Here is a 13,160-nt window from a genome sequence, read left to right as displayed (position 1 = left end):
TAGAATGTTTTGCATTTTACTTTTTCATTATGCTCTTTATAAATGTTGTAGTAATGTTATCATTACATTATTATTAATCCACTATGTACAGAATAATAAGAAAATAAATTAAGACGATGTTAACACAGAATAATGTATTATTGTATACAGGTCTTATGAACAGAGATGCTGTCAGTGTGTATAATAATTCTCCAGATAACATTAATCATTTTAATGGCACTGGGACAGCAACGAGCATCGCTGCAAACAGGATATCATACTGCTTTAATCTGACGGGACCATCCCTATCAATTGACACTGCCTGCTCTTCTTCCTTAGTTGCTTTACATTATGCATGCCAAGCCATCAGACAAGGTAAAAACAATTAAATAGACCAAGACTTGATAGATATGTTGTTCTTTGTTTGTTCTTTACATAAAGTATTACAAATGTTTAAAAGCTTTACAACTTCCTTTCTTCATGTCACCAAGCAATGTGAACTGAGGTCTAAGATGGTACATATGCAAGAAATAAGAGCATGTTCACACTAGCAAAAAGATACAAAACCTACAAAAGACAAAAAATATATCACATCCCTACCATCATTATATATAAATGTAAAGCAAAGTTGTATATGAAATATAGGGTACTTAGTGAACAATTTTTGATCAAAAAAAGTATACAAGCCGTCCGACCAGCGACAAGGTGACCCTAATTGGGACGGTCCCACACTGTCTATATTAAAAACCTTACTGTATATCAAAGTTGAAGTAATGCATATAAAAGGGTAGACAAATAGAACCGGGTCCCAATATCAGACCACCCAAGCCCGTGGTAAGCTACATATATACTGACCAGCTCAACAAGGGGGATGCCACACCCCTAATTTGCACAGAATGCAAACAAGACAAAAAAACAAGCAATGTGAACTGAGGTCTAAGATGGTACACATGCAAGAAATAAGAGCATGTTCACACTAGCAAAAAGATACAAAACCTACAAAAGACAAAAAATATATCACATCCCTACCATCATTATATATAAATGTAAAGCAAAGTTGCATATGAAATATAGGGTACTTAGTGAACTATTTTTGATCAAAAAAAGTATACAAGCCGTCACACCAGCGACTAGGTGACCCTAATTGGGATGGTCCTACACTGTCTATATTAAAAACCTTACTGTATATCAGAGTTGAAGTAATGCATATAAAAGGGTAGACAAATAGAACCGGGTCCCAATATCAGACCACCCAAGCCCGTGGTAAGCTACATATATACTGACCAGCTCAACAAGGGGGATGCCACACCCCTAATTTGCACAGAATGCAAACAAGACAAAAAACCAAGCAATGTGAACTGAGGTCTAAGATGGTACACATGCAAGAAATAAGATCATGTTCATGTGTTGCACCTTTGATGACAGTTCTCAGCACATAATAATCATCTGATGCCTGAGCAACCTGTGAACGGTGATCTGATGGATGGAGATGAGTGAATCTGTTTGAGTTGGATTGAATAAAATTATCCTAAAAAAAAAATCAAATTCAGTCTAATAAAAGGGGTTAAAAAAACAATGATACTCATTCAGCCTTATTGTGTCCTTTATTGCTGCTCCAGTGGTCTCCTTTTGTCCCATCTGTCATCTTTTTTGTCTTTCTTCAGCTCTTGGCATCTTTCACACTGACGAGGCCCTGCAACGTCATGACATTGTGACACACATCATCATCTCATTACACACGTCATAATGTCGTGAAAGGTCCTGCAAGGCACCTTTGGCACGGTCTAAGCACCGCATCATCGTTATGTCACAATGTTATTCCTTTGCACTGCTCATGCGCTAGCTCATAAAGAGCCACAATGACAGTCTAATCTAAATGTGGAGTCCAGATGGAACAGTCCTGAATCTTGAGAGGATTATCAATCAGGGCTCCTACAGTGAACTAACAACTAATCTTGGAGGTCAAAAAACATCTCTAGTCGACCATAAAGTCAGTGTTCAATACAGATAGCGAACAGTATTGTACATACACACATGGTCAAAATTGTTGGTACCCCTCGTTTAATGAAAGAAAAACCCACAATGGTCACAGAAATAACTTGACTCTGACAAAAGTAATAATAAATTAAAAATCTATGAAAATGAAGAAATGAAAGTCAGACATTGCTTTTCAACCCTGCTTCCACAGAATTTAAAAAAAATTAAACTCATGAAATAGGCCTGGACAGAAATGATGGTACCCCTGAAAATAATTTGACAAAAGGGACATGGTAAATCAAGTTGTGTCCACTAATTAGCATCACAGGTGTCTACAATCTTGTAATCAGTCAGTGGTCCTGTATATAGGGCTACAGATACTCACTGTGCTGTTTGATGACATGGTGCGTACCACACTCAACATGGACCAGAGAAAGCAAAGGAAAGAGTTGTCTCAGGAGATTAGAAAGAAAATTACAGACAAGCATGTTAAAGGTAAAGGTTATAAGACCATCTCCAAGCAGCTTGATGTTCCTGTGACTACAGTTGCACATATTATTCAGAAATTTAAGATCCATGGGACTGTAGCCAACCTCCCTGGACTTGGCCGCAGGAGGAAAATTGATGACAAATCAAAGAGACGGATAATACGAATGGTAACAAAAGAGCCCAGTAAAACTTCTAAAGAGATTAAAGGTGAACTTCAAGCTCAAGGAACATCAGTGTCAGATCGCATCATCCGGCGTTGTTTGATCCACAGTGGACTTCATGGGAGACGACCAAGTAGAGCACCATTGTTGAAAAAAAATCATAAAAAAGCCAGACTGGAATTTGCCAAACTACATGTTGACAAGCCACAAAGCTTCTGGGAGAATGTCCTATGGACAGATGAGACAAAAATGGAAGTTTTTGGCAAGGCACATCAGCTCTATGTTGACAGACGGAAAAATTAAGCATATCAAGAAAAGAACACTGTCCCTACTGTGAAACATGGAGGAAGCTCTGTTATGTTCTGGGGCTGCTTTGCTGCATGTGGCACAGGGTGTCTTGAATCTGTGCAGGGTACAATGAAATCTCAAGACTATCAAGGGATTCTAGAGAGAAATGTGCTGCCCAGAGTCAGAAAGCTTGGTCTCAGTCACAGGTCATGGGTCTTCCAACAGGATAATGACCCAAAACACAAAGCTATAAATACCCAAGAATGGCTAAGAGGAAAACATTGGACTATTCTGAAGTGGCCTTCTATGAGCCCTAACCTAAATCCTATTGAGCATCTTTGGAAAGCGCTGAAACATGCTATCTGGAAAAGGCAACCCTCAAACACGAGACAACTGGAGCAGTTTGCTCATGAGGAGTGGGCCAAAATACCTGTCGAGAGGTGCAGAAGTCTCATTGACAGTTACAGGAATCGTTTGATTGCAGTGATTGCCTCAAAAGGTTGTTCAAAAAAATATTAAGTTAAGAAGAACCATCATTTCTGTCCAGGCCTATTTCATGAGTTTAATTTTTTTTAATTCTGTAGAAGCAGAAAAGCAATGTCTGACTTTCATTTGTTCATTTTCATAGATTTTTAATTTATTATTACTTTTGTCAGATTCAAGTTACTTCTGTGACCATTGTGGGTTTTTCTTTCATTAAACGAGGGGTACCAACAATTTTGACCATGTGTGTATGTACGCTTCTGTTTAATTTGTGTTGAAATCTATATTTATTTCTGTATATTTAAGGTGATTGTCAGATGGCCATATGTGGCGGAGTCAGCTGCATCCTCGAACCTCGCATCTTTGTTGCCCTTTGCAAAGCAAAAATGCTTTCTGTAGATGGTATAAGTAAACCTTTCTCCAATCAAGCTGATGGATATGGAAGAGGAGAAGGATGTGGCATTGTTCTTCTAAAACCTTTAAAAAAGGTATGAAATGTTTACAGTCTCAATGTTTTCTACCATCTCTTTGATATTATTAGAAATGAGCAAAAATATCCAAGACATCTAGTTCCGATGTCATTTCCCATCTGTTTCAGCTGGGCTTCACTTCTTTGGCCAACATCCTTTAATTAGGTATCTTCTAGCAAAATCTGTCACTTCCTTAGACCCATGTCATCATGACATTGTGTGAGGCTTAGTCACTAGGTCAGATCTGTGTACCGTAAATCTTTTCTTTCATTTCTAGAGGTATCATTCATTTTTAGTTGTTTTTTTCTCCTCACTTTAATTGCAATCTTCCTCTTGCTCATTGCCTATGCTTCATCTACTATCCACTATTCTCCAAAGTGACCAATACGTCAGTGAGACTTTTCCTTTTCCCAAGTTTAAAAGGGGGAACTTTTTTCTTTCTTCTATGGGACTAAGCACTTATCGGTAGGTACTTGCTATTCTCTCCTGGCTGAAAGCAGTCACAAACCACTCCTGGCAGCGATTTTCCTACTTTCTGTGATGTGACGTTGACAGAGCAGTTCCTTCGCATCTGCTCTGCTCTGTCGATGGTGTGTCATTGCCAACGTCATGTTTTTTGGCAGCCAGCTCCCTGCTACCTAACTCCGCACAGGCACACTGAGTTTCTGTGATTTGCATTGCATGAGCAGTGTAGTTTGATAGGTCTGCTAGTGACACTTATACCCAGTGAAGGTGCTGGAAATCAGAGTCACTTGCACAGTTATTTGCACTGCTCATGCGCTAGCTCGTAAAACATGAATCACACTAGCTTAGTGCACCTGCGCTCAGTTAGGTAGTAGGGAGCCAGCTGTCAATCAGTATGACATCAGCACTGATGTGTCATTGATAGAGCAGAGTGGAAGAGAAGGCACTGCTCTGTCAACATGACATCACAGAAAGTGGGAAAATCGCCACCAGGAACAGTCTGTGACCGCTCTTATACAAGAGAGATCAGCATATGGCAGAACAAGCATGTAATTAGCAACTACCGACCAATTGTTTAGTCCCATAGAAAAATAGATAACCCATTTAAATTTTAGTGTGAAGGTTGTTATTCTGCTGCCTACTTCCATTTTCCTGTGGGAATTCTGTTTAACATTTTTTAACTTTTTTTTTCAGGCTAAAGAAGAATACTGCAAAATCTGGGGACTTATAACTGCAAGTTCAGTAAACCAAGATGGACACTCTGTATCACCAATCACACGACCATCTCAACATCAGCAGGAACATCTATTACAGCAGATCTATAGTAGGACAGATCCATGTTCTGTGCAGTATGTTGAAGCTCATGGTACTGGGACACCAACTGGTGACCCAATAGAAGCTACAAGCTTAGGAAATATCATTGGGAAAAAACGCTGTAATGGAATGAAGCCCCTGAAGATTGGATCAGTTAAAGGAAATATCGGTCACACTGAATCTGCTGCTGGGGCTGCTGGGTTGATTAAAGTTCTTCTCATGATGCATCATGAAATTATTCCTCCATCTTTACACTATTCTAAAAAAAATGGGAACAAAATCATAGAGAAATCCAATCTAGAAATTCCAACCAGTCCTGAAAAATGGCAAGAGGACATCAAATTTGGAAGAATGGCAGGAATAAATTGTTTTGGGTTTGGCGGAACTAATGTTCATGTTGTTGTAAAGCAAGATAATCAAGAATACCCTAAGTATCATTCGAAAAGATCAGTAGAATTATTTATATTATCGGCAGCTTCCATCAATTCCCTTCTCCTCTGTATTGAAGACACAAAACGAGTGTTAAGCAACACAAAATTATCCCTGGAGAACCTGGTCTACACAGCAGCTTGCAGGAGAAGTCACCTAAATTACAAATACAGAACAGCATTTCTCGCCTCTTCTGTAACTCATTTACACCACCAACTACAAACGGTGAGCAAATTGGCTCCTATGGTTAAATCCAGCCATCATATTGTGTTCATATTCTGTGGAAATGGAGTCCTTTATAAAGGAATGTGTAAGATGCTACTTGAACATGAGCCAGTGTTTAGAGCAAAATGTGTGGCAATCGATAAGTTGATCCAAGCTTATACCTCCATTTCTGTGCTGCAGTTGTTAGAGATGGAGTTTGATGATTTCTCAAGGCCGGATGTGGCCCAGTTGCTGCTCTTTACAATTCAGGTGTCATTAGTGGCTCTTCTGACACATTGGGGGGTGAGGCCAGATGGAATTGTTGGACAATCAGTTGGAGAAGTTGCAGCAGCTCATTGTTCTGGACTTCTTTCACTTGAAGATGCTGTAAAAGTCATTTATTACAGAAGCATGCTGCAATGCAAAGCTACCGGGGGCAGTATGCTGGTAGTTGGCAATCTGCTTGTGACCAAATTATCAAAAATAATTCAGTCATACAAAGAAAAAGTTTGCATTGCTGCTTTCAACAGTCCTACTTCATGCACATTGTCAGGCGATACTTACTCATTAGAACACCTTCATGGGGAGCTGACCAAAAATTACAGTGAAAAGAATATATTTCTCGTAAAGCTTAATGTTCCTGCAGCATACCACAGCCCAATGATGGACCCTATATTACATGAAGTAAAAGAGACGCTGCATGATTTGCAAGAAAATAGCATGGAAGTTGATATTTTCTCTACAGTGACAGGTAAACTAGCATCCAAAGGAGATTTCACCACTAGTGATTACTTGGCTAAAAATATTCGTGAACCAGTTGCCTTTCAACAAGCTGTAGAAGCTTCAGCAAGAGATAAAGAAAACCCATTGATCATTGAAATAGGTCCCCGGAGAGCACTACAAAGGAACATCATTGAAACTTTAGGAGCAAAAACAACAGTATTACCTGCTATACAGCCCCAAAAAGAATATGAAGCTGTCTTTTCCATGCTGATGTCACTTTTTACTCAAGGATACAATCCTGACTGGAGCAATGTATTCGGTGCCTATAAATCTTCACCGTCAACAATTCCAAGATATCAATTTGATTGTATCAAGCAAGATATTAAATATGAAAAAATTAGACAAGGGAACCAAACATCATCAAGTCCAAATCATCCATTAATCCATAGCTTGAGTGAAGATTTGTCTGACTTCCACTGCAAGGTTTCTAAAGTCAATACACCATATGTCTATGAACATAAACATGGAGGATCTGCCCTTATTCCAGGTGCATTCTACGTAGAACTTGGATTGGCAGCTGCGGCTACCAGCTTTAAACCTAAATTGCCGTTAAGTTCTTTGGAAGTCAGTGCAACATTTTCCAGTCCCTGTGTTCTCCACCAAGACTCTGTGGACCTAAAAGTCAAGCTACACCAAGAAGAGAAATTAATGCTTTTTGAAGTTCTAACATCACATGTTTTTGCAAGTGGGAAAATACAAAAACGTAACTATAAACTAAACAAAGACAAAAAAATCTCAGCTGAACATATCTTCAAGAGATGTACTTCGATTTTCAAAGCAGAAACAGTATATGATCAACTCTCTGCAGTTGGATTTGAGTATGGGGAGACTTACAAACAGCTGGGTGATGTACATTATGGAAAAGATCTTAATGAAGGAATTGCCAGAATAAAAGTGAGTGAAGAAGTAAGGGAAACAATGTACGAGTACCACATACATCCAGTCATTTTAGACTGCTTCCTTCAAATGGTGGTTTGTATGGGAACAAGAATGAAAGAATCAGCACTCTTCCCATCATCCATAGGAAGTTTAATGATGCTACAGCCTCTTCAAGAAGAAATGATTATTTATATGAAAATGATAAAAACAACAGAGAAGTACATTGAACTATGTGGATGTTTTGCAGATATCAATGGCTCCATTTTAGTAGAAATAAAAATTGCTCAGCTGACATTTGTAAAACAAACTGCAAATAATATAGAAAATACTTTTTTCCAAGTAAACTGGACAAAGAGTTTACAATCCAGTCAGAGATCAGAAAATGAGCCAAAGCTGTTGATTTATTCTGACAAAGTTGGAATAGGTGAAAAGTTATCAAACTACATTCAGAAAGAGGTGACCTACATTCCTTTCAACAGTTGGAATTCGGATATTCAAGTACATAAGCTTCTTAATAGTGAATGCGAAGATGTTGTGTTTATGTGGGGAATCCAAGAATTAACTAAAGATATTCCAAATAATCTTACACAATATCTAGCGAAATGCTGTGAAGTCTATCAACAGCTGATTTTAACAATAAGAAAAAAGACCCCCAAGCCTTCAATCCGGATAGTGACATTTAGAACTGTGGACAATACTGTGGATCACATTAACCCTGGATTTGCTTTAGTCGGAATGACGAGAGCATGTATGATAGAAATACCTGACATAACATTTCAGCTGATCGATATTAGCTCCTCCAGTTCCCAAGATGTTGCAGCATTAGTCCAAGTTCTTCTTCATTACAATCCAGAGGTGCATTCAGAGATCTGGATTAAGGAGGGCTCTATTTATACAAGTGAAATTACTCCCACCATCACTGAACAGAGAACACAGGAAATAAAATCTGATAGTTTTACCCTTTATACTTCAGAGCCTTATACAGTAACTAAAATTTCTGCTGAACAAACTAATTTCAATGTTTCTATGCTTAAAAGCCAAGACTTAAAGATTCGTATTGATCAAATTTGCACCCACACAAATGATTATTTTCCTGTTAGTCTTTCAAGCTGGAAATATGGGAATACTCTGTACTGGAACTCTTTGTCTAGTGATAAGCATGAGCTTGTTGCTCTGGATTTTGCAGGGGTTGTTACTGCTGTTGGCAAAGCTGTTAAGAAAATTCACGTTGGTGATAGAGTTGTGGCATGCTATCTGATAACTGCAACCTCTAATGTCATTCTTCCAGAAAATGTTTGCTACTTGGTCAAAAAAGCACCACTGATAAAAAATGCACCTTGTATCTCATTCTTTATCTTGGCCTGGGAAATTCTGCACAATCAACTACCACGTGCAAAGAATAAGCCTAAACTTGTTATTTTAACATCTGATGCAAAGTCAGTTTTGTGCACAGTTTTGTCCAAGACAGCAAAGGAATCTGGATGGGAAACTGTGATAACTGATCGAAGTAGTGTGGTGGATAAGCAATGCACTTCAATGGTCATTCTTCCTATGGCTAGTGCTGTCACTATAGAAATGCTTAATACATTACCACTTCTTAAAGATTTGGTTTTTTTATCTGATCATAAAAATGTTAAAAACTGGCACAATCTAATTCTTAGCAGCAATCAAGACTTTCACATTCACTTACTTGATATTTCTGCTCCTTTCCAGAAGGCATATTTACATCAGAATGCAAAGGAACTGCACAAGTGGCTTTATTCTATATCTCCAGAAACCAACATTATCATTCCAAAAGTTTTGGTTCAACATGAACCTTGCTTGGATAGTAAAGAAACCAGCTACTTTGTAACCCAGTCCTTACCTGTAATTGAGCTAACCAGTACTATCGCAAAGATACCAATGTCAGCACCTGATCCAGTGCTTTTCAAAGATAACGCGGTTTACGTTGTCACAGGTGGTCTGACTGGTCTTGGACTTGAAACCGTGAAATTCATTGTGAACAATGGTGGTAGCCATATAGCAATTTTATCTAGAAGAAAGCCAACCCCAGAAATGGAACAACAATTAAATGCGGTTCAGAATCTAAAGGAAGCTGCCAAGATAGTTGCCATACAATGTAACATTTCCTTCTACCCTGAAGTAAAAAAAGCCATGGAATTAATGAAAAAAATATTTCCAAATATCCCAGTAAAGGGCGTTTTCCATAGTGCTGTGGTTTTTCACGATGGAATTCTGCAGAACCTAAATTTGCTCCACTTTGAGAAAGTTCTCAGCCCAAAAGTAGATGGAGCAGTGAATCTCCACCTTGTCACGTCAGACATGACACTTGACTACTTCGTGTGCTTTTCATCTGTTGCTTCATTTGTTGGAAATTCAGGCCAAGCAAATTATGCAGCTGCCAACTCTTTTCTAGACATGTTCTGCCTATACAGAAGAAATAAGGGTCTTTGTGGACAATCGATCTGTTGGGGTGGCCTCAACCTTGGAGTTTTACTCAATCAGCACCAAATTCATAAACTCTTAGAAGCAAAAGGAATACTCCTTTTAAATACTGAGGAAATTCACAAGTATCTGAAGAAATGTCTTCAAATAAATAATTCAATTCAAGCAATTGTCAAATTTAACTTCAAAACCATGTATGAAAACTTGATCTCAAATATTCCAGGATTGAAGAAGCGGTTCTATAATGTGGTGGTGGAAGAGATGAAGAGTTGGGAGCAAACACCAACAGAAAAACAACCTGGTGGTGGTAATAGAGAAACTTGTGAAGATTATATTCTCTTAGTACTTACGGAGCTCACGGGAGTCAGCTCAAGTGATATCAGTAGCAGTACTCTTCTCAGTTCTCTGGGGATTGACTCAATGTCAGCCATGACATTACAAAGCCGTATCTTTAAAGAGAAGAATGTAAATATACCGCTGGTGAAGCTACTCGATCCCAGCACACAAGTCTCCAGTTTGGTGTCAATGGTTAAAGAAACCACTTGTGATGAAAAAGAGCTAAATGGTGAATTGATAGAGGAAACTTATCTGTGATATGGAAACAAGTTGGCAACAACAGAACTAAATTATTTCAAGCACTTTTCAATCACTCAATAAGAAAAATGAAAGTCAGCACTCACCGAATCATAAATAAAAAGTCCTTTATTCCCGTGCAGGGGACTTCATAGCGTGCGGCAGGTATCGGAAGGTGCGAAACGTCCGTAGTCCTGTGCGCTGCTCCCTTGTCTGCTCCTCCCAATACCTGCCGCACGCTATGAAGTCCCTTGCACAGGAATAAAGGACTTTTATTTATGATTCGGTGTGTGCTGCCTTTCATTTTTCTTATTGAGTGATTGCTTATATGGACTTGGCTATATGCACCACCAAATGGATCAAGGAGCATAAACACTGATATACTGACCTAATGACTGCAAATAGTGTTTGAAGGTGTCGTGCCTGGATATACCTCTGCTTGAAAAGACTATTTGAAGTACTTTGCTTTACAGCATCTTGTGCACTTTTATTAATATACAGCAATACACTGATTTTACGTTAAATTATCAAGGCAACTTTTTATTTATATTCTGATAATTTTGTCAACATTTCAGTATATTTTATATACTATTACAAACAAACTCCTTAATACACTTGTCTTTCTTATTCTGAGCCATAGCTAGAGCTGGGGCCACATTCTGTCCATAGTAATCTTACTTTGATACTGCTGTTGTCACTGCTGTATAACAAGCGCACACAAAAGACCAAAGCAGTCAGTAATGTTAGTATATTGATCAATTCTTATTTTTCAGCTTTAAACCTGCAGGCACTGATTTTTTTCAGCAATTTTATCAAAGTAAATGTTCATGGTGTTTTGATCTCCTCTATATAGTTTTCAAAATGTGGCTAAATGTGTATATACTGTAACATATTCCATTTTCCATCTTTGGCACATGAATGTATGAGTCTATATGAAAAGTTCTATAAGTCTGATTAATTTTCTGGATAATTAATCAGCAATATGCAGCAATGTTTTTTCCCTATATAGATGAGTATTTTGATATACTATTTAAAATTTGTAAGCAATATGAACATCTATAATTAGACTTAAATATGAATATTCTTCTTGTACTGTGATAATAAATAATATTTGAAATAAACCGCAAGTATTGTATTTATAATCTGCTTAATAAAACTATTCCTCTACTTGAAATTTTGCAGTTTGATTGTGTGATAACATTAATTCACAATAAATATACCTTTAATTTGTTTATTTATTTTTAGGACTGAATAAAAAAGTCTTTAATATCAGCATAAAAATAAATTACTTCTTTTAGATCTACAACTCTAATTCCAAAAAAGATTTCACAACAGGACAGAAAAAACAGATCAGAAGTTGAACATGAGACATTTTTCCATTTCATTTGAAAACAAATTAACTCATTTAGAAATTGATGACGTCTGAAAAAAGTTGATTAAGGGATTAAAGATCATCAAGCAAATTTTAAAATGTATTTTCCATTCACAGGCAGAAAATGCAAATGCAGTGTCGGAACAGTTTGGATTAAGGGGACATGTCAAAGTTTATTGGTGATTTAAATTGCTGCAGCATTTTAGACTAATTGGAGGAGGTATATTGCTTTGTCCGGGTGGCCTGCATATAAGGCATTACAGGCAGCTAGGTTATAAAGATGTGCACTTCTCAGGTGTAACACCAACAACCAAAATTTTCCTTAGGTGCATAGCTGAATAGTTAATAATGACAGCTATTTGTTTTATGAGAGACAGTTCCACATTAATAACTATGCCTAAATTGTGTACCTAGTGTACACTTCCCAGCTTCAGTACACTACAACTATACAACATAGTGAGCAGCCAGCAGATGTGTGGCTAGTGTGGTTCTGCAGTGGCAGTGGCAGAAGGTGCACTGTATAAAAATAGGATAAGGCAGGAAAGGAGGTGTGGGACGGCATTGGCCGTGCCAACAACAGTATTACAGTAAAGATGACATGATTGACAAGGAGAAGATGTTTGACTGAGCATGGGTCATCAGCAATGGTGGCAGCAGAACTTTGTAGAAGACAGACAATGGACAGTCAGGTAGGCAGAAGGGACAGCTGATCGAATCATTGGCATCAGCCAACCCTTTTCACATGTAAAGTGCCAAGGAAAAAATGGCGATATAATAATAAATAATAATAAAAATAATCAGCCGTGGGTGAATGAAAGTCAGCCCTGATCTATGCCTGATTTATTTTGACAAATGTAAAATTTTCCATGCTTGCAGTGGAGAACCTGGCCACTTGGGTTTGACAAAGCCACAGGCTGCGCTAAAGCTCCTCTCTGATAGTATACTGGAGGCTGAACTTGATGTTACACCCCTAATTAACTGAGACAGTTCTTGCCACTTGTCCAATCTACTGAGCCAGATGTCCATGAGCTTAGGGTATCTGCCATAGAAAGGACACAGTGCAGGTATGACTTAACCTGGCTGTTGAGACAGTGCAAGTCTGTTTGCTGATATTCATCAGGTTGATGCTGTGACAGATGAAACATGTAGTGCATCATGTACAGTATATATACACAGTATATACTGTATGTATACTATACTATATACACTGCTCAAAAAAATAAAGGGAACACTCAAATAACACATCCTAGATCTGAATGAATGAAATATTCTCATTGAATACTTTGTTCTGTACAAAGTTGAATGTGCTGACAACAAAATCACACAAAAATCATCAATGGAAATCAAATT

The 13,160-nt window shown here is 38.0% G+C and overlaps 1 protein-coding gene across 2 annotated transcripts in view; it reads left to right on the top strand.

Moving 5' to 3' along the window:
• LOC141225086 (mycolipanoate synthase-like) overlaps positions 1–10,551 on the top strand; it is a 121,292-nt gene extending 110,741 nt beyond the window's left edge. For both annotated transcript variants that reach the window (XM_073667013.1, XM_073667014.1), the window contains 3 exons: positions 151–354; positions 3,684–3,865; positions 5,006–10,551. In XM_073667013.1, the coding sequence (XP_073523114.1) occupies positions 151–354; positions 3,684–3,865; positions 5,006–10,459 (5,840 nt within the window). In that variant the 3' untranslated portion in view covers positions 10,460–10,551. The remainder of the gene's footprint in view (positions 1–150; positions 355–3,683; positions 3,866–5,005) is intronic.
• Positions 10,552–13,160: the final 2,609 nt, after the last annotated feature.

Source organism: Phyllobates terribilis, unplaced genomic scaffold (assembly GCF_046119375.1).
Source record: "Phyllobates terribilis strain yellow unplaced genomic scaffold, ASM4611937v1 Scaffold_402__1_contigs__length_1722832, whole genome shotgun sequence".
In the NCBI taxonomy this organism is placed as follows: domain Eukaryota; kingdom Metazoa; phylum Chordata; class Amphibia; order Anura; family Dendrobatidae; genus Phyllobates; species Phyllobates terribilis.
Note: the sequence above shows the minus strand (reverse complement) of the source record. Positions and strands in the feature narration are given on the sequence as shown.